Source organism: Poromitra crassiceps (assembly GCF_964638095.1).
Source record: "Poromitra crassiceps genome assembly, chromosome: 21".
NCBI lineage: Eukaryota > Metazoa > Chordata > Actinopteri > Beryciformes > Melamphaidae > Poromitra > Poromitra crassiceps.
Genome location: NC_139638.1, coordinates 27,502,716 through 27,523,555, shown reverse-complemented (window position 1 = coordinate 27,523,555; position 20,840 = coordinate 27,502,716). Strand labels below are relative to the sequence as shown.

The following is a 20,840-nucleotide window of genomic DNA, read 5'->3' as shown; positions in this document are numbered from 1 at the left end:
TGGGGCTCGCTGTCAAGTTCAACAGGTAGGAGAAGAAGACGTCTCTCCACATCGTCACGTACATTTAGGGAGGCACGATGTTATCGGCATATCATCGGTATCGGCCGATAAAGCCTTTCAAATTGAATATCAGCATCGGCCTGAAATGAATATATGATATGATATGATAGGCCGATAAAAATATAATAATAATAATAATAATAATCTGGCATGTTTTACATCAGTTAAGTTGAAGTAGTTTCCTTATTTTGCCCAGTGAGTGTGTACATTTTGAAAAGCATTGTATTTATGTCTGCATCTGCCACGATGAGAGTAGGCATAATAAAGTGTTAATTCCACTACAGGAGAGACTTGTTCTCATGAACGTAGATGGAATAAAATGTGTGCATGGATCGGTATTGGAAATAGGCCAAAAGAGTTGAAAAATATCGGATATCGGCAAAAAAAAAATCGATATCGTGCAACCCTACATACAGTCATCTGCATGAAGGTGAATGTTGAACTCTCTCTGAAACATGCACCAGAATCTAAATTATATTTCATCTTACCTTGGGCTAACTAACCTCTCCGGACTTTGTTACCTCTCCTCCCTACCTCAGTGATACGCAGGAGGTGGACATTCCTCCCAACCTGCGGGTGGGCACCAAGCGCTACATGCCACCCGAAGTGCTGGATGAGAGCCTGAACAGGAACTACTTCCAGTCCTTCATCATGGCCGACATGTACAGCTTCGGCCTCATCCTCTGGGAGATCGCGCGGCGCTGCATCTCTGGAGGTCAGACACAACACAGCACCACAGCAAACCTCCCTAATCTCAACTATTTGACTCGAGTGTGAACGTTAACGGGTCGTCTCTCCCGTGCTGCTGCTGTGTATGTCTTGACCTTTGACCCGTGCTGCGGTGTGTGTCTTGACCTTTGTTTTGTTGTGGTGCTGCGGTTTCATCCACACACTTGCTCCCCCTACAGGCATTGTGGAGGAGTACCAGCTGCCCTATCACGAGCTTGTGCCCACTGATCCTTCCTATGAGGACATGAGAGAGGTGGTGTGCATCAAGAAGCAGAGGCCTTCGTTTGCTAACCGCTGGAGCAGTGATGAGGTATACGTTTTTCTATGATATAGCTTTTTTATTTATTTATCTATTTATTTATTTATCTTAAGACAACACAGAGAGGGCCATAGACACAGCGCTCAGCACTCACACGTTTTACTTCCTGTTGTAAATCTATGGAAGGACTGTTCACACCCTCTTTGAACTCTAACTACTCTTTCATACATTGTGCTACAAACTCCATTCCAACTTTAAACAGGTCAAAACTTGTAGTGCGTTATTACCAGGGTGGGGGTTACATGGAGGCCGTGGAGGCCATGGCCTCTGTTGCCCCTCCCTCTGGCCGTGATGCCCTGAGATCCCTAAGGCCACCTTGACAGTGCCCTGCTACCAGCCTGCTACTGTCAGTTGCTTTAAAAGCATCAGTGGTCTCAGTTTAATGTAGCCTGCCCTATGCAGAGGATGTGTCATTGAATCATTTTAACACACATTTCACACACACGTCACAACTCACTCTACCAGACTTTCCAGGCTGCACTTTTCACTAAATTCACCCATTTTAAACCTGTGACAGTTCACGCAACTTGAACACATACATATAGTATACACCAAAGGGCTGTGCGATTAATCGATTTTAAATCGTAATCGAATTAATTAGTTAGGACGATGTTAAAAAAATGAAAATCGTAAAATCGGTTTTTTTTTTTTTTTTTTTTTTTATTAAATTTTTTAATTTTAAATTTAATTTTCACTTTAACTAGGGTAAGTACGTTACGTGGGGCGGCTCTCTCTCATGTACGCATGCTGCTACTTGTCCATTCTCCCCGCTGTAAAGTCTCTAGAGGCTGTGATACTGGCTACTAAAAACAGCAGCGCAATGGACTTATTTCAACACCTCCGACCAAAAAGCAGCTTGTTGCACTGCGGGCTCTAGCCTACAAGATAACGATTGCCACAACACACTCACGCGCGCACACAAACACAGACGTTATCACCGGACGATGAAACGTTGCCTTTACAGTTCACATAATAACAAAACAACGTGAGGCCACCGATAGATTGGCTGTATTCATGGCTGCCTCAGCTGACTCACCTGTCCCTGTGTGTCTGAATTTCCCCCTAACTGCTATCGCAGTTCCACGCATTCCTGTTGTGACTTTGTGTTATTCTAGTACAGATATAACTCCGAGCACGGGTGGTCGCTTAGACACTAATATAATTATCTCACGGAGGAACACGCAAATCCACCAGTGTCAAGTTAGCAAGCATAGCAGCGGCAAGCTAAAACAGGAAGTTGAGTTGTTCTACCTTCAGAGTAAAAGCGTAAATTGTCAATTATGGAAAAAAGGGGGGAAAAGAGCTCTGCAGGGCAACAAATGTTTAGAGAAGTATAATAGTATAATAAATCGAAATCGAAATCGAAAATCGAGTTTTGAGAGAAAAAATCGTCAATTTTAGTTTTAGGCAAAATCGCACAGCACCAAACCCTTCAGCTACTTCTGCTCTCACTCACAATGTCAAAATAAAAGCGATGCGATGTATCGTTTTTGAGATATTAACGTTTGTTTGACACTAAGTGTTCAACTCTATTTCCCAAATGTGCAGCAGGGCATCTTGCTGTTTCACATTTGTCCTCAAGATGGCACCGCAACGGTTGTGTGTGCGGTGTGATGATGTCAACTGAAATCTATGAATAGCAGTATATTGTTTGACTGGGATCGTCTGTGTGTGTGTGTCTCCTCCTCAGTGTCTGCGGCAGATGGGGAAGCTGATGTCGGAGTGCTGGGCCCACAGCCCTGCGTCTCGCCTCACCGCCCTCAGGGTGAAGAAGACCCTGGCGAAGATGTTAGAGTCCCAAGACATCAAACTGTGAACAGGGCGACGAGAGAGACTCTCTCATCACCCGCCTAGAGACTTGTCACTGCCACTGGCACGGGCGCCACTTACACTGGCCAATCGCAGAAAGGGAATGTATGGGGGCGGGGGGGGGGGGGTGGGGGGGTGGAAGAGACTGTGAATGATAGGGCAAAGCAAACTGGCAGGGAGAATGAATAATGAAGATAACGGAAGAGAGGGGGCGATAGAGAGCCAGCGAAAAGGAGAAGTAAAAAAAATATGATGTATTATGTCGGGGCCAAAGTAGCTCTCGTCTGCCCCAGGTCAAACGGGCTGTTCAGTGCTTTCTGTGAAAGCGGAGTGGATCCTCCAGTCCAGTCTGTCTGTGATCCAGTCCAGTCTTTCTGTCTCTTGTGATCCAGTCCAGTCCGTCTGTATCTGTGATCCAGTCCAGTCTGTCTGTGTCTGTGATCCAGTCCAGTCCGTCTGTATCTGTGATCCAGTCCAGTCCGTCTGTATCTGTCATCCAGTCCAGTCGTTCTGTCTCTGTGATCCAGTCCAGTCTGTCTGTGATCCAGTCCAGTCTGTCTGTGTCTGTAATCCAGTCCAGTCCGTCTGTGTCTGTGATCCAGTCCAGTCTTTCTGTCTCTGTGATCCAGTCCAGTCCGTCTGTGATCCAGTCTGTCTGTGTCTGTGATCCAGTCCAGTCTGTCTGTGTCTGTAATCCAGTCCAGTCTGTCTGTGATCCAGTCCAGTCTGTCTGTGTCTGTAATCCAGTCCAGTCTGTCTGTGATCCAGTCTGTCTGTGTCTGTGATCCAGTCCAGTCTGTCTGTGTCTGTGATCCAGGAAGGCAGGCAGACTGCTCAGTTGGAGACAGGGGAAGCGCTCTGCTCTGCCCTTCTAAAGCCATATAGCAGTATTTAATGTGCAGTCTTTTGTACGGCCACAGCTGTCAGACGCTGCAGCGACGTCACCGCAGACTGGAGAGACTGGAGGCCACCTGGTCAGCCAACACGTTCGCTTGATTCTTTCTGTACAAACCCACCAGGGGTCGCTGTTAACTCCACGGTGCCCTTCAGCCATCCAAAGAAACATGCTCAGTGACCTCTATGTCATTATTATATATATGTTATTATTATTATTATTATTATTATTATTATTATTATTATTATTATTATTCAGGAAGGACAGACAATCTCACAGAACAAGATTAAGACTGCAGAAATTACAATTAAAATCTATTAGTCCAGCAGAATCAGAAGAGACTCACACAGGTTCAATTATTTCCTATAATTCAAGATGCATATTATTTCAATAAGCTCTCTGGTACTGGAGTTGTTGTTGTTGTTGTTGTTGTTGCTGCTGAAGAGAAATGGATTTGTAGGCGTGTCCTTCAGGCCTCCAGAGCTGCGACTGAGACCTTCTACTTGTGGTCTTCGTAGGTCTCTCCCTCATACTCTCTCCTTTCCCCTCGCCATTCAATTGTACATATTTAAGCTCAAATCTGTCGATAATTAATTATTGCCTTGCCTTGATGCTAATGTTAAATATGTGTTTTTGACAAATTTTGCCTGTAACTTGTGTACAGAATAAGTCCCCATCCACTCCAGCACTATGGCATGTGCCTTATTTAATCTGTACATATGTGATTATGAGAGTGCGTCGAGTGGATGCGGGATAACATTCCCCAATAAAAATGACTCGATCGTCTTCGAGGCTCATCTGTTTTTGTGGGACACAGCCGACGGCTTCTCTAATCTCAGCGGAGAAACAAACGAGGAGGCGCCATATTCAGTGTTGCATATAAATATAATTTATTATTAGTCTTAAAAATTCTTTCTTACACTTTGTACAATAACTTGACAGATGAAATGCAAGCAATTGCCAGGAACCTCGCGAGAGTGCCAGAAACAGACAGGCTACATTCTCACGATACAGTACACACAATAATAACCATGAAGCTTAAGAACAAGTATGGATTTGCGAAGGCGGCTAGCGCACTGAGGCTAGCACGGAGGCTAGCGCACTGAAAATGGACAAGATTGTTTTGAAGGGATGCAAAGTTTGCATAGACTGCTTTACAAAAACGGGTACAACCGTGATGAAGAGATCGATCAAAACTGAGAACACTTGAATAGCCACAAGTGCTGCCGTGTCAAAGGAATGTTGCATTTACAATTATCATCAATTATTACTATGCACAGAGTCAATGCCATCGTACTGTTGATAGCTTCTGCCATCAACGTTTTTCAATAGTCACAGAAATATGATGTAATATCATCGTTCTCCTCCAAAAGTCAAAGATGAATATCGCATTCAGTTCTGAACACAAGAAATGACACTTGATATTTTGATGACCGACTTCTGTACTAAATTTAACGTCATACACTGTATGTTTATTATTTGGTAAAAGGCAATTGTATTCAGTTGTATTGGTCCTACAAAAATATAGTTATATTAATAACAAATCACATACATCGTCCCTTTCCTGCCGTATCTCTCTCCTCTTTGCCTGATCTCTTTCGTGTGGATGACATCATCTTTAAGGAAACATTATTTTGGAAATTTATTTTTCTCCCTCCATACAGGGGTGATGGACTGCTCTAATCAGCCAGTTAACCCTATAAATACACACACAAAAACATAAAGAGAAAAGAAAAAAACACCCAATACAATCTAGCAAAAAATATTCTAAACAATTATAAAATACATTATGTAAGAAAAGCACGCATAATTGTAAAACAATAATAACACATAACATGAATGAAAAGCATTAATAGTTAAGACAGCAATACTAAAACTGCAAAAATGATTACATCTTCAATGTTCTGCTTATGTACATGTCATATTTTGTGGCTGACAGAATGAATCAGTACTGCAAGAGTCCACTAGGAGGTGCTAAGACACAGTCCAAAGTAATGAGAGGAAAAACAAAATGTGTGAGGACACATTGCAGTACTAATGCAAAGTATTCCATAACAGGCAGCATAGAACACAAAAAAACAAGAGATATTTATGTATAAATAGGTGTATTATTAAATACTATGTTATCACAGAACTTCAACACATACTCATCCATGGAGACTGATATGGGGGCAGCGAGAGTGAGCGATGCTTCCTCTGATTCAAGCCTTGCACCTTGATCCTGTGACCTCTGTTCGTCCGCCACTGCTGAGACTGTTGTCCAGGTGAGGGCATCATCCAAATATGCAGGCAGATATCTGACCACAGCTGGTCTCCAACGAAGCTGGAGCCAGAGATATCAAGAGGTACCAGAGAGAGTGGATCAGCCCGTGGAATAAACCACTGCCATGGATCCTTGTTTACTCTCCAAGTTTGTACACCCCTTTTTTTGCCCATGTTTAAGTGGGTCATAGCTGCATAGACCTAGCTGTGTTTGTACAGTCTCTTACTCCTCCTGTGCGTGCGTGCGTGTGTTTGTGTGTGCGTGCTTGCATGTGTGTGTGTGTGTGTGTGTTTGCCGTTGTGGTGCCAAGTGACGACTCCTCTTGGGCCTATGTCTTTCGATGGTTGGATGTCTTCGTCCTCCCTGTAATGTCCCCCTGCCTGCCTGCCTGCCTGCCTTGCTGCTGGGCAGATGTCAGTGGTCCGTGAATGCAGGAACCAGGCTGTCATGGCGGCCCATCTCCTCCAGCACTTGGGCCAGGCGGCTGAGGTTGCCATCGGGGAAATGCTGCGCCTCCCACAAGTCCAGGATCACTCCCGTGGGGCTGGACTTGGTGGCAAAGTAGTTCAGATACCTGAGTGAAGAAAAGAGAGGAATTGGTTTACTTGGGTTGGTACAGAAGAAGAAGAGTCCAGTCTCCTTCATCAGCTTACTTCTATCAAGTCTCTCTCAGCAGCTTATTTCGATCAGTGTTCAAAATAGTGATGATAAAGAACCATCACTGCTAGCATCTTGTCATGTGAACATTTCTGAAGCCAGAGTCTGCTGCAAGGATTGAACCAAAAACCTTCTGCACCACGTCCATAATGTTTATCTGGGTGAACTACAGCCCACTTATGGATGACAATACTATGGATGAATAATCATATTAGGGATGTCGATGAGTAATCGACAATAGATTAATCGATCAATAAGAATTTGATCGATCAAACTATTATGTTACCGATTAATCGACAATGTAGGCTATGTGCTATTTTTATTTTCTTTGCTGAAATGATTTAACACCACAAGGGTGAAATTTAACTTTCACTGCTCATACAGAGGAAGAAGAAAGCCAAGCTAGCAGACAGAAAGTCCAGTGTGGGAGAATTACACCCAAAAAAAAAAAACAGTACCGGTAATCATTGTAAACATTCTAATACAATGTTGAAATATCTCACATCTACAAGCACAATGACAGCTAATGCAGGAAGCTTAGTTGGTTGATCAACTTGTTGGGTCGGCCTAAAGACAGGTGTAAAACCCTGCATTTTCTATTTTCTATTTTGTATGTCAAAAGCAGTTTTTTAATATAATGATCAATCGATTAATTGATCGTTAACATGCCAATTAATCGATCAGGGAAATTGATACAAATTTGCATCCCTAAATTATATCTCGGTATTTTTAGGCTGAATGGTGACACAATATATATATACAAATATATCTGCATTTTCAATTATTCTCAGATGTATAGCACATCGTTTGAAAGCTTAGAGAGAGAGAGAGAGAGAGAGAGAGAGAGAGAGAGAGAGAGAGAGAGAGAGAGAGAGAGAGAGAGAGAGAGAGAGAGAGAGAGATTGTAAGTGAGTGAGTGAGTGAGTGAGGCTCTGGTTCAAGACCCTCCCTGATCCTCTCCTCCCTTCAGTCTGTCAGTGGTCTGCTCTATCTGCAGCTGCTGTCTGTGATAAGACCTCCCCGCTGAGCTGGTACCTCCTAAATGGACCCATCACAGAGCGTCACAGACATGATGAGAAAAGGACAGAGAAGAGGAGCTTCTTCTTGCTATCTTTTTGTCTCTGTCTGTCAATTCCATTTGGTTCAATTCAATGGATGTTCTATTGGCATGACAGGGCTTCATACACGGACGAAACAGAAGGTTTAACAGAACAATCAGGATCAAATATGAACAGATTAGTTCTCCTCATGCGTGGCCAACAGTCAACAAATTGTGCAGCTAAAATTGCACACTTTTTTTTGGAATACATCAAGCTCATTTTATTTTGTTACTAATGTCACGTATTTCCTCATCATCTCCTCTAATGTTGTACATTCCCTTTGATGACAAACTGAACACAATGGCTGTGATTCCATTACACTTTTGCGATAAACTGCTATATCGACACGTCTGAAAAACCACCTCATGAGAGCGCACAAACTTGTTGCAATATTTGGGAGATTTTTCGAAATTTACCGATTTTTATTGCGATATTTAGATTTTGCGCATTTCTGAGGGTAATGGAAACACAGCTAGTGATGGCCTGTTTATGGACAAGTTATGACCACAATGGACTCATTCTCAGTCACTGTCTCTCGCCCCCTCTCTCTCTCTGCCTCTCTCTCTCTCTCTCTCTGCCTCCCTCCCTCCCTCTCTCTCTCTCTCTCGCTCTGTGTGTTGTATTTATTCTGTGCTGGTCTGTCTGTATGCACAGTGCGTAAGTCCACAGATGAACAGGACAGTAACAAGTGAGTCATACATGAATTGCATACACCTGTTCCTATATCCCCATGCACACACCTGTCGAGGTTGAGTTTGTGGGCCAGCATCCTCCAGTCGTTGCCTCTGGTCTGCGGTGCGTCCAGGCTGCCACACAGCTTCTGTCTAATGGAGACGGGGATGCGGAAGGCGTTGGGCCCCACCAGGGTGGTGATGTTACTGGCCGGGTCCAGCAGAGACGTGTCGATACTCTGGGTGTCCTGCAAAGAGGGTCGAGGGGGAGACACACTTAAGTTAGCACCACAGGATGTAGCGATGGCTGGATGTAGCAGTGGTGTAATGTGACAAATTAATAATACTTAGTTATATTTTAGTTATCTGTACTTTACTTGAGTATTTATATTTCCGTCAACTTTCACTTTTACTCCACTAAGTTCCCTAAATAAAATGTATAATTTTACTACAATACGTTCCCCAAAAGCATCTCATTTACTTGCTACTAATTCAAATGGGAAGACATTTGGTAGCCTGCAAGCAAGCAGGTTTGCTTCTAACTTGCAAGTTACGTTAGTCACGATCCATTCCAGCTGATGGCGGTAATGCACCATAACGTTGTTTAGCCAACCGCTATGAAACTCAAGAAGAAGATTTCCACTCAGGCCCAGGCATGTCTTTTGCTTGCTTTCTGATTAACAGCATTTACTTGTACTTTTACTTTCAATACTACATTTAATATCAGAAAATTATTTTTGATACTTCTACCAAAGTCATTTTCTCGTCAGATATCTGTACTTTTACTCAACAAGTGTGGCTCTCAGGTACTTTCATCCACCAGTGGGATGTACTGTAGTCATGCTGCCTGGGGTTCTTCCAGGCTGTGGGCTGCATGGACATACATTGACCATGATCCCTCACATCATCTCCACAGTTATTATCCTTCCTTTCGTCTTTTCGTTCAAATTGAGCCAAAATGGATTTCTAGCACAGAGCAATTCTGGTACATGTTCAATGAAAAGTACCAAAAAGAAATCATTTGTTTGCCATTCATTGCAGGAAGTTCAGTACTTTTCAAGTTGAACAAAATGAACCGAGGCCAGACAGGGACAGACTCTCAGCCTCTCGGTGCTGAAACACTGTTTCATCTCATTCCTGAGCACAAAGCCTGAGTGCTTCTCCATCCTTCAAGCGTTATTCTCTGGGCCAGCTGGCCTTTGTGAAACCACTGAGGAGTGATTATCCCTCCTCTGCTCCACTGGGCCCTGCACGCACGGGCCTATGAAGACTGTACGGTCCAGACCTCCTGCCTCTTCCTTCTATCTGTATGAAGACTGTCTGTATGGTCCAGACCTCCTGCCTCTTCCTTCTATCTGTATGAAGACTGTCTGTATGGTCCAGACTCTCTGCCTTCCTTCTATCTGGGTGAGGGTTCTTAGCAATAAGAAGCAGAGGAGATGAGAGCCTCTCACAGCCCCATATCAGAAGAACAGTGCTCTGCATGATCCCTGAATGCACCAACATTCACACTGAAAAAAAGCTTCAAGTCATCTTGAGAACATGAAAGATTTCTTATTCACTTCAAAACATCTCCGTGCCCAGTGGTCCTCAACAGAGGTCCCCAGCAAATTGATGAATTGTGAAACTTCACAATTATTTAATTTACAAGAAGTTAACACAATTAAGAGAATGTACAGTAGAAGAATGACTGTTTTGATCATAGTTTCTCTGTTATCTCTCTGCCCTACAATACATGTCGTGGAATTCTGGACAAAATCATATCGGACAATACAAATATTCTCAGATTTCGGTCCGAGAGAAAACCTCTTGTCAAATGTGGATCTGTAAATGATGCTGAGGTTGAGAATCACTGCCCATGTTGCGCAAATACTGACGAGGTGAGTCATTACTTGAAGCTATTACAAATTAAACTCTGCGTTTGTGCTAGATTTAGCCAAGAAGATGATACTGTATGTGACCTGTACCTCTGAGAGTGTGGTGTCCAGCTGAAAGATCTGTCCCTCCCCCTCCACCTGGCGCACACACAGCTTACAGGCCAGGTCCACGGTGCTGGGACAGAAGCGCTCCAGGGTGAAGCTACAGTGGAGGTTCCTCTGAGAGCCGCTCCACACCTGCTGGAAGGAAAGCTCCTGCAGAGAAGATGAGATAAGTGAGGAGGGCCTATGGGTTATACTCGGCTGCCACACTGTGTGTAACTGTACAGCATGGATGATGTGGTTTGTCTGCGAGGGTACATGACTGGTTTACCTGGTACTTGGCTAGTAGCTTACTCTTCCACAGCGTGTGGGCGACATCATGGATGGAGAGTCTCAGGTTGTGGGTGCTATCTTTAAAGCTAAGGGTCTTTGGTTCATCCAGCAACTTCCCGCCCATCTGCTTCTCCATCTGCAGGACTTCCTACATAATACAAACACAAATCATCCAGGTTCACGCGCAGCAGAAGACACTACTAGAACACCATGTGACTGACCTCAGGTGGAGGAGTTTCAAAGTGCTGGAGCTTTCAATGTACTTGTTACAATCTCTTTCATTTAGTTTGCTTCTAAAAGAAGAGTGTTGCCGTAGCGGCTACAGTGTAGCCAGTTGTGCAATTTGCTGGAGCCGCTTCAATGGAAATTGACAAATCAAATGTAGCAGTTTTGCGTAGTAAATTCAAGGCATTCTCTGCCGGCTTTATGAGGTGAGTCTGGGCCAGAGATCTGAAGCCGCGCAGCTAAGATCGCTATCACTTTCTCATTACCCACTCTCAAAACCTAATAAGCGCGTACAATATTCCTCCCCAATATAATAATCCTTCCTTATCGCTCCTCTATGTACTGTAGGTGGATGGAGGGATTAGACAGAGTTGAGAAACAATGAATTGGCGATGGAGATTCTATTCAAATGCATGCGTCCTTCTCCCCTTACTGCGGCGTGCCGACACAAAGACTTTCCATTCTGCCTCCCACATGGCATCTGCTGGCTACGCCTACACACACACACACATGCACATGCACACGCACACACACACACACACACACGCACACACACACGCGCACACACACACACACGCACACGCACACACACGCACACATATAAAGGCAACCCGGGCCGCTTACCTTGAGTGAGTCCTGCGTGTCGTCCAGGCAGTAGACTCGTATGTGGTACTCCATGGCAGGACAGGTGACGGGGCCAAAGATGGCGAGTTTGAGGCGCTTGGTGGTGGCGGCGCTGAGAGACTGGCCCACGAGGCAGTAGGTCCCTAGGGTCTCCGTCAGCATATGGCAGGCCTCGTCGTCCATCTGGATGTAGCACGGCGTGGTGAAGTTCTCTTCTCCTACCACCACCACATCCTGGAGAGTGGAGAGGGAAAGACGGGAAATAACGTGAATAAAATGAAATAAATCAATGAAAATAAAGTGTCGAAACGGGGAAAGAAAGGAAGAAAGGGTCAAAGGATGTGTGCATATGTGCTCATCTGTGTGACAGAGAAAAGATTGAAGGCTGCATGTGGGTACGGGGTGGGCAATGTGTCGATATGAGATCGATATTGTTACGAGACTAGATATCTTAGATTTTGGATATCGTAATATCATGATATGTGTTTTTCTAGTTTTAAAGGCTGCATTACAGTAAAATGATGTAATTTGAACTTCCCACTTAGTCATTATATCCACATCTACTGATGATTATTTATTTATCAGAAATGTTATTGTGTAAATATTTTGAGAAAGCACCAATATTGTTGCAATATTGATATTGAGGTATTTTGGTTAAAAAAAATAGTGTGATCAAATCATCAAATCAGTTGGCAAAATCCACACTGAGGAACAGCTCAGCGGGATGAGCAGCTGCCACTCTGTCTCTGCAGGAATGCCTGAGTGTCGGTTCAAATCCCGATGGAGGAGAAATGTTGTTCCTCAAACCCGTCTCCCATCTCTTTAACATGGCTGGAAACCCAGAGCGCCTCCTACAGACAGTCAGCCCGCCCAACCCTCAGTCACTTTTGAATGGCCACAGCCAGAGGAAAGAGTGAAAACCGCTGAGAAAACCTATCTAAAGAAGTCTGACTTGGTGGTGCAGAGGGTTACCTTCCTGCCCAGCAGTATTGAGGCCTCAATTACTTTTGAGGTCGTGGGTTTGAGTCTCAGTCAGTTTTGAATGGTGACAGAGGAAAGAGAATAAAGCGCCCAGAGATTAGCTATGTCCAACCGAGTCTACTATTTCTAAATTGACTAAAAGCTCAAATATAGCCTTTTCCAGATTTTGACCTATAGCCAGGCACTTCAAAAGTCATACAGTGAGAAATACAGCATCAGCAGCAGTGCTTTTGTGGTTCATTGTGTATGTCAGCTGCCTTCAGAGGGAGAGGTTGTGAGTTCTAACCCGGGATGTGCACAGACTGAACTTTCATCTGTGCTATGTGAGGCAGCAAAGTTATTTGTATTTGAATAAAAGTGGAAATAGGCATAACAATCTTCTTTTAGTTTTTACTACACTTCTAATTACAGTAATAATAATAATAATAATAAATAACTAATAATCTTTTTTGACATTGCAGATAATCATAGTTTTATACACTAAATAATAAATTAAGTTATTTACACTAAAGTCAGGTGCTTTTTTTATTTTCCTTTAACTTGTACTTTTTTTGTCTTCCATCCATAATTTATAAAATATATTTTCAGCCATTGTATACTTTATTGTCAGATGTATGTTGCTTTACAGCTGAAATGAGTTGAGAGAGCTGAAATTGGATAGTGGATAGTGAAATTGGAAATTGCATAGTGCACTTTTCATAGTCCACTATGAAAAGTTCGACCTGTCTGGTTTAACTTTTTACAGTGGGCTATTCACCAAAATCTCTCTCTCTCTTTATCACTAAAAAGTTAATGAGACAGGTCGAACTTTTCATAGTGCACTGTGAAAGACAGGTCAAACTTTTCCCCCCAATATTTTATTTTTATAGACAGGTCGAACTTTTTACAGCGGGATTGTGGGCCAACTCTGTTTTCTCTCTCTCTCTTACTGTCTGTATAGGTCTCCCACTCAGAGGAGAGCCAGGCTACCTTCAGGTGCATCAGTTAAATTCAGCTTTGAGTGTGGTGGTGGTGGTTGCTTAAACCTGCTCTAAACCTCTGGTGTCACTCCACATTTACTCTTTAGGCTTTAAGTTTAGGGCAAGGTGCCACAATAGTCTACTGGAAATGTATTGGACCCAGTAATGTTGTTTCTTATGAACCTTTATGAATGAAATGTCATATTTATGCCTAGTGGATGAAATTCAACTTGGTTGCTAAGAGTTGCATTTTGGGCAATTTGAGTAATTACCATAATGAGCTAATTAATCACCAAAACTGGAAATTAGCATGAATTATATAAATAGTGAGGCTGAAACCAGGAAAATGTTATACTGTATTGTTGCTTTTAATAAATTTAGAAAGGTGATCTAAAGTCTAAATTGATGTTTGGAAGTCCAGAAATTAATCTCTTGCCGTAGCCGAGACTACAAGCTAAAATATAGCCTTTTCCAGATTACGGTAGTTAAACCAGACAGGTCGAACTTTTTCCCCCAATATTTTATTTTCATACACAGGTCCAACTTTTTACAGCGGGATTGTGGGCTAAGGTTGTTTTCTCTCTCTCTGTCACTGTCTGTATAGGTCTCCCACTCAGAGGAGAGCCAGGCTACCTTCAGGTGCATCAGTTAAATTCAGCTTTGAGTGTGGTGGTGGTGGTGGTTGCTTAAACCTGCTCTAAACCTCTGGTGTCACTCCACATTTACTCTTTAGGCTTTAAGTTTAGGGCAAGGTGCCACAATAGTCTACTGGAAATGTATTGGACCCAGTAATGTTGTTTCTTATGAACCTTTATGAATGAAATGTCATATTTATGCCTAGTGGATGAAATTCAACTTGGTTGCTAAGAGTTGCATGTTGGGCAATTTGAGTAATTACCCTAATGAGCTAATTAATCACCAAAACTGTAAATTAGCATGAATTATATAAATTGTGAGGCTGAAACCAGGAAATTGTTATACTGTATTGTTGCTTTTAATCAATTTAGAAAGGTGATCTAAAGTCTAAATTGATGTTTGGAAGTCCAGAAATTAATCTCTTGCCATAACCGAGACTACTTAACTATTTCTAAATTGACTAAAAGCTAAAATATACAGTAGCCATTTCCAGATTTTGACCTATAGCCAGGCACTTCAAAAGTCATACAGAGAGAAATACAGCATCAGTGGCAGTGCCTTTGTGGTTCACTGGCTATGTCAGTTGCCTTCAGAGGGAGAGGTTGTGAGTTCTCGTCTTGGATGTGCACAGACTGAACTTTCATCTGTTGTTTTTTTTAGGCAGCAAAGTTATTCGTAGGCCTAACAATCTTCTTTTAGTTTTTATTACACTTCTAATTCATTTGAGGATATTAAAGCCGTAAACAGCTGGTGATGTAAAAGACAGGATAGTGCTGTAACATGCCTCCTCCATCGGGGATAGAACCAATAACCCACTTGTCAGGTTGCGACACAGACACAGTGACTGATCCTGCTGAGCTATCAGCTGTTTAGACATCACTTTATGAATTCTACACACTGTGTTCACACTGACAACAACACAGAGCATAAAGAGTGAGATAAGTTTGAATTGAACGAGTGAGCAGCTGTTTATCTGAGTGAGCTAGAGTCAGAGACTGACTAAACTCCTACATCAGCTTATTTCTATCAGTGTAACTACTGATGATAACAAAAGGACATCACAGGTGCTGACTGAGGCAGGGATTGAACCAACAACCTTTGAACATCACACAAAATCCACAGTTTTATCTGAGTGAGCTATAGCCCAGTACCTCTTACAATCCTTTCATATTGTAGCTTTAAACCTTCATCTGTGACTGGTGAAGTAGGTCTGACAAGAAGGAGATAAGAGAGGAATACGAGTGTGTGATTTGAAAAAGGTTGCGCTTCACAATTAGGAAGTTCTTTACCAGACTTAAGAGCCTGAAAATCTTCAGTAAATATCCTGCAGTCTTATTTTTTTAAGATGATTTTTTGGGGGGCATTTCTGCCTTTATTTAGATAGGACAGTAGGCAGACAGGAAAGGTGAGGATGGAGAGAGGAGATGACATGCGGCACCACCATGTGAGCCACCAGGACGCACGGTATCCACCAGTCTTTGATATGTCACCTGGACCAGATCTTTCCAGATACTAAATCGGCTGGGATCCAGTAGATCTGCTGCTTGATCTGTGTGAGGCCACCAACCAGGTTTCCTCAAGTCAGGGAGTGGTGGGTGTGTGTGGTGAACAGGCTATTGTCCAGAGGGCATAACGAGAAAAGCTATTTTCCGTCTGTGAGCTTCTGTCAGCTGTTTTTATTCTGATGGGTTTGGCTGCAGTTTGGATCTCATTATCAGTTTCGCATCTTGCTGCTGATTCCTCTGATTCATGTCCACTGCCAAGGCTATAAAGACCATGTGCTAAACTGAGGGACTGCTGGTTACACTTCAAGACTTGGCAAGTGGCACACCCATCAAAGTCTGAGGACACAGAGGGAGATGTTTCAAGGGTGTAGTTGATGTGCAGATTATTGAATTGCAAATGAGGACAACGGTTTTATGATGGGCTTTTAGACACTTAACAAAAACCTTTTCTCTAGTGGCAAATAAATAAGACGACTGAGGGTTTTAGTCCTGAGTGGTAAATCTAGTTCAGCAATTCCAGAAGTTTCTTTTAGAGCTTCAGTTTGAGTAGTTAAACTACACCAAACTGACCAAAAAGTAGTCTAACTTCTTGACTCACTACGCAAATATCAATGTAGTTGAACTACCAGCAAGCTGCTACAAAATGTAGTTCAACTACATGTAGTTCACTACTCCCCAACATTGACATTTAGCCCACTTTGTCGAAAATACAGAGATATGATGGTGTATCGCCATTCAGTCTAAAAATATAGAGATATGATTTTTGGTCAATATGACCCAGCCCTACAGTACATGTGGGTACTGAGTAGGGATGTCACAATATATCGTCCCGCGATATATATCGCGATATCAAAACGTGAAAATATGTATCGTTGAGATGAAATCTCATATCGCGAGAAAAAGAAGCTGAACATGGTGGCACTGATCTGCATCTGATTGCATGCTCGCTCTCCTTTTCATTGCTTTGTTTGAACAGAGGAGGGATGTTACTAGCCTGGGTAAACCCAGCCCCGACGTGACCTGCTCTCAGAGTTCCCAGTCACTACGTAGTGACTGGGAACTCTGAGAGCAGGTCACGTCGGGGCTGGGTTTACCCAGGCTAGGACGTTACAGACACGGAGGATGAAAATGGTGAAATTACTCAAATAGAGTGGAGGATGCCCCCTCAACTTACAAATCGATCGCAAAAAATATTGTTAAAATATCGTATCGTATCATTATCGTGAGCCCAATATGGTGTATCATATCGTATTGTGAACTGAGTGTATCGTGACACCCCTAGTACTGAGGGCTGAGGCCCTGATCTGAGAGGGGTGCTGTCTATCCATCCATTCTTTTCAGCCTTAGGAGCAGCTCAGCAGTCCACTGTAGGCCAAGTTGGTGCGTAATCATAAGCATGCATTCAATAGGCTAATTCAAACTTGAAATCTATGCTTTCTGGTTTAGTACATCAGATGCAGTGAGTCATTTGAATAATCTCCTCCTCAATTTTGGCACATAATACCTGGCAACCTCCAATATGCATATCAAGTAGCCGAGGTAAAAAATTACAAGAAGTCTGTGTCACTGTTCCTTCCCCCACTTTAAATTCTTGTTCAAACTAAATAGTAGATAACATTATTTCACTTTGACGAGCACAAAAGATTTAGCGCCCACACGAGCGTTTAGCTGATCCAGGTGTGAGTGTGTTATGCGTGTGTGTAACAACGTTGAGCCTGAAAAGCTTCGCTCGTCACCGTTGAAATGACAAAAAAAAAGCTCATTATGGGAACTGCTCCCCTGTAGAGGGTATCAGAACTTAGCCAGCGTGCCGAAATACAGTTTTACGCTTTTAGTCACTTGTCATTCTCAATGGATACTTGAAGTATGTGCGTTTATGGAATATAGAAAATTACAATTCATGTCGAGATTACTCAACCCAGAGGCAAATCAAATATATGTGAGGTGCTCACACCCAAAGCGTTAACTAACCGGCACTCAGTAGAGTGCACCAACGCCATGCAATTGTCAATATGCCAGTTCCACAGGTCGGATTTTCACCAAAAGTGAATTCCTGTTTCACGCTGAGAGACACACACATTTTCATGAGTGGACCTGATAAGGGACATGAGATAGTTCTGATCAGATCTTAGCTTATTTTAAGCATTTCATCTACAACTCTTGTATCTTGCCTGGGCCTGGGACAAAATGATCCCATAAGGGCCCAACCCTCCTCCGTCCAATTAAATTAGACAATTAAGAGGGCCCTCCTGGGTCCCATCCATCTATCTATCTATCTATCTATCTATCTATCTATCTATCTATCTATCTATCTATCTATCTATCTATCTATCTATCCACCCATCTATCTATCTATCTATCTATCTATCTATCTATCTATCTATCTATCTATCTATCTATCTATATATCTTATTTATACAAACACACATTAATATCTCACCCTCTCTCAGCATCTCTCTCTCTCTCTCTCTGTCTCTGTGTGTCTCTCTCTCTCTCTCTCTCTTTAATCCTAGCGCTCCTGTGAGCAGCACAGTGGCATTAATTCAGCCCATTATGAGAGACAGAAGAGGAATTACAGTATTTGATTGTGAGCTGGGCCGTTTAACAGCAGTATTATGGCTGATCATTAGGCTCTTTAACGGCTCCTGGGGGATGGCAGCACTGGGGCTCCTTATTGGGGGGATAATGAGAACATACAGTGACTTGGGCCTAAACACACGCGTGTGAGAGCGAGCACACACACAGTCAAACATGTGAGCACGTTGTGCATGCGCTCGCACAAACACACAAACAAACACACAGTATAATTTATTCACTCATTTCTCACTGCTTTCATCAGTGGTGATTTCTTAGTGGCGCGTAGGAGGACACATCTTTGCAAGAGCATCACTACTGATGCAGAAAAACCCCATGTTCCTCATTATGACCTGCTGGCTTTATCATCCTCACACTGCCATGTTTACCCTATGGTACTGTGTGTGTGTGTGTGTGTGTGTGTGTGTGTGTGTGTGTGTGTGTGTGTGTGTGTGTGTGTGTGTGTGTGTGTGTGTGTGTGTGTGTGTGAGTGTGTGTGTGTGTGAGTGTGTGTGTGTGTGAGAGAGAGAGAGAGAGAGAGAGAGAGAGAGAGAGAGTGTGTGTGTGTGTGTGTGTGTGTGTGTGTGTGTGTGAGTGTGTGTGTGTGTGAGAGAGAGAGAGAGAGAGAGAGAGAGAAAGGGAGAGAGAGAGAGAGAGAGAGAGAGAGAGAGTGTGTGTGTGTGTGTGTGTGTGTGTGAGAGAGAGAGAGAGAGAGAGTGTGTGTGTGTGTGTGAGAGAGAGAGAGTGAGAGAGAGAGAGAGAGAGAGAGAGAGAGAGAGAGAGTATACGTGTGTGTGTGTGTGTGTGTGTGTGTGTGTGTGTGTGTGTGTGTGTGTGTGTGTGTGTGTGTGTGGGGGGGGGGGGGGTATTGGGGTTTGGGGGGGTCATGAAAGTCTGGAAGCGGTCCAGTTGATGCTGATTATTCACGCTGGGTGATGATAATATAAGCAAATATTTGTTGATTGTAAGTTTCTCCTTGGTGTGTGTCTGCCCTCCTCTCTGGCTGCTGTGATGATGGATATACAGTATGTATTGACAGAGCGTGTCATACAGTAATATCAAGCTATATTTCACAGCAGCACACAGACGCCCTGCTGCTGCTGCTGCTGCTGTTGGTCACAGTGGGTAGAGAAGCTCATATAAAGCAAGTTGCCATCACCCTGGTTATTACCATCCGCATTTCTGTCAGGCAGGAGATATAATCAATAGTTATCTCTGCCCTAAAAGACTCAGCGTACACTGAGTTTTTATTGGCTGCTCTCCGGGCCATTCATCAAAGTCACAACGACATGTGGCTCATTCTGGCAGTTTCTCTTCTGGTCTACATGGCATAGCTTTACACCACCAGTGGTAGCAATTGCCCACAAAGAGTTCCTGAAAAGGATGTTAATCAAGCCACTTTTCAATGATCTAATAGATCCCGGTGCCTCACAATAACGTTAACGCTGATTTGGTTTCACTTTCAACTGTCAAAAAACATTTGAATTGACCACCCAGGGCTTTCCTTGAGCATCGCAAAGCCTCACCTCCCAGTGAGTCTGCTGTGATTGGCTCTTGAGCTGGATCAGCCAATCCTGCTGGCTCTCCGACACGGCACAGTGGTGCATGGTGATGATGACGGGCCGGGTCAGCAAGGCTCCCAGAGGCCCGCAGCTCACCACCGGGCTCAGCACCGTTTGGCCCTCTTCCACTGATGGCCTGGAGGGGGCACACACAGAAACACACACACACACACACACACACACACACACACACACGTGCACACACACACACACACGCACGCACGCGCACGCACACGCACACGCACACACACAAACACACACACACAGTTTTAGTGGTGATATGATATCCCAGTGTGTGTGTGTGTGTGTGAGACCTGCTGGTGGTGACAGGGGTAAACAGCCAGGGGGCGTACCTCATGTTGTCCTTCCTCTGGACTGTCACGTACATCTCGTACACTCTGCCCTGAGGAATGGCCCCGGCTGGAATCAGCAGACTGACCCCTGGAGGACACGCACGCACACACACACACATAGACACACACACACACACACACGCACGCACGTGTGCGCGCGCGCACGCACGCACGCACGCACACAGACACACACACACACACACACACACACACACACACACACACACATAGGAGTTGTGAGTTGTCATGTACACCAGAGGAGACCTTACAGCTATATTCCTGTCAGTGCCTGTTGTGTTTACAGGTATGTCTCTTTCACTAAGTGCCAAAGGCAGTGAGGACACTTAGAGGGACAGGAGGCCAGCTGAGAAAAGTAGGATATGTGTGTGTGTGTGTGTGTGTGTGTGTGTGTGTGTGTGTGTGTGTGTGTGTGTGTGTGTGTGTGTGTGTGTAGCCTCGGTATCTTTTTTCTGGAAGGTTTCTGGGGATTTTTCTCCCATTTCGCCCCCAATTGTACTTGGCCAACTCCACCCGCTCTGCCGATCTGAGGAGAGCTGCAGACTAGCACACGCTTCCTCCGGTACCAGCTGCTTCTTTTCACCGGACAGCGAGGGGTTTCACCGGCAGCATGTAGCGCATGGGAGGATCATGCTATTCCCCCCAGTT

The 20,840-nt window shown here is 43.8% G+C and overlaps 2 protein-coding genes across 2 annotated transcripts in view; one reads left to right on the top strand and one right to left on the bottom strand.

The window, feature by feature from the left end:
• Nucleotides 1–3,012, top strand: part of bmpr1bb (bone morphogenetic protein receptor, type IBb) — a 36,314-nt gene extending 33,302 nt beyond the window's left edge. The window contains 4 exon segments of the mRNA XM_083657438.1: nucleotides 1–25; nucleotides 600–775; nucleotides 969–1,099; nucleotides 2,799–3,012. The exon segment at nucleotides 1–25 is cut by the window's left edge and continues 273 nt beyond it. Of these exon segments, the coding sequence (XP_083513564.1) occupies nucleotides 1–25; nucleotides 600–775; nucleotides 969–1,099; nucleotides 2,799–2,924 (458 nt within the window). The 3' untranslated portion in view covers nucleotides 2,925–3,012.
• A 1,678-nt stretch (nucleotides 3,013–4,690) lies between these two features.
• unc5cb (unc-5 netrin receptor Cb) overlaps nucleotides 4,691–20,840 on the bottom strand; it is a gene marked incomplete at its 5' end in the record, with an annotated part of 103,904 nt that continues 87,754 nt past the window's right edge. The window contains 7 exons of the mRNA XM_083657406.1: nucleotides 4,691–6,649; nucleotides 8,573–8,751; nucleotides 10,471–10,635; nucleotides 10,754–10,903; nucleotides 11,605–11,838; nucleotides 19,786–19,957; nucleotides 20,175–20,262. Coding sequence (XP_083513532.1) covers nucleotides 6,490–6,649; nucleotides 8,573–8,751; nucleotides 10,471–10,635; nucleotides 10,754–10,903; nucleotides 11,605–11,838; nucleotides 19,786–19,957; nucleotides 20,175–20,262 — 1,148 coding nt within the window. The 3' untranslated portion in view covers nucleotides 4,691–6,489. The remainder of the gene's footprint in view (nucleotides 6,650–8,572; nucleotides 8,752–10,470; nucleotides 10,636–10,753; nucleotides 10,904–11,604; nucleotides 11,839–19,785; nucleotides 19,958–20,174; nucleotides 20,263–20,840) is intronic.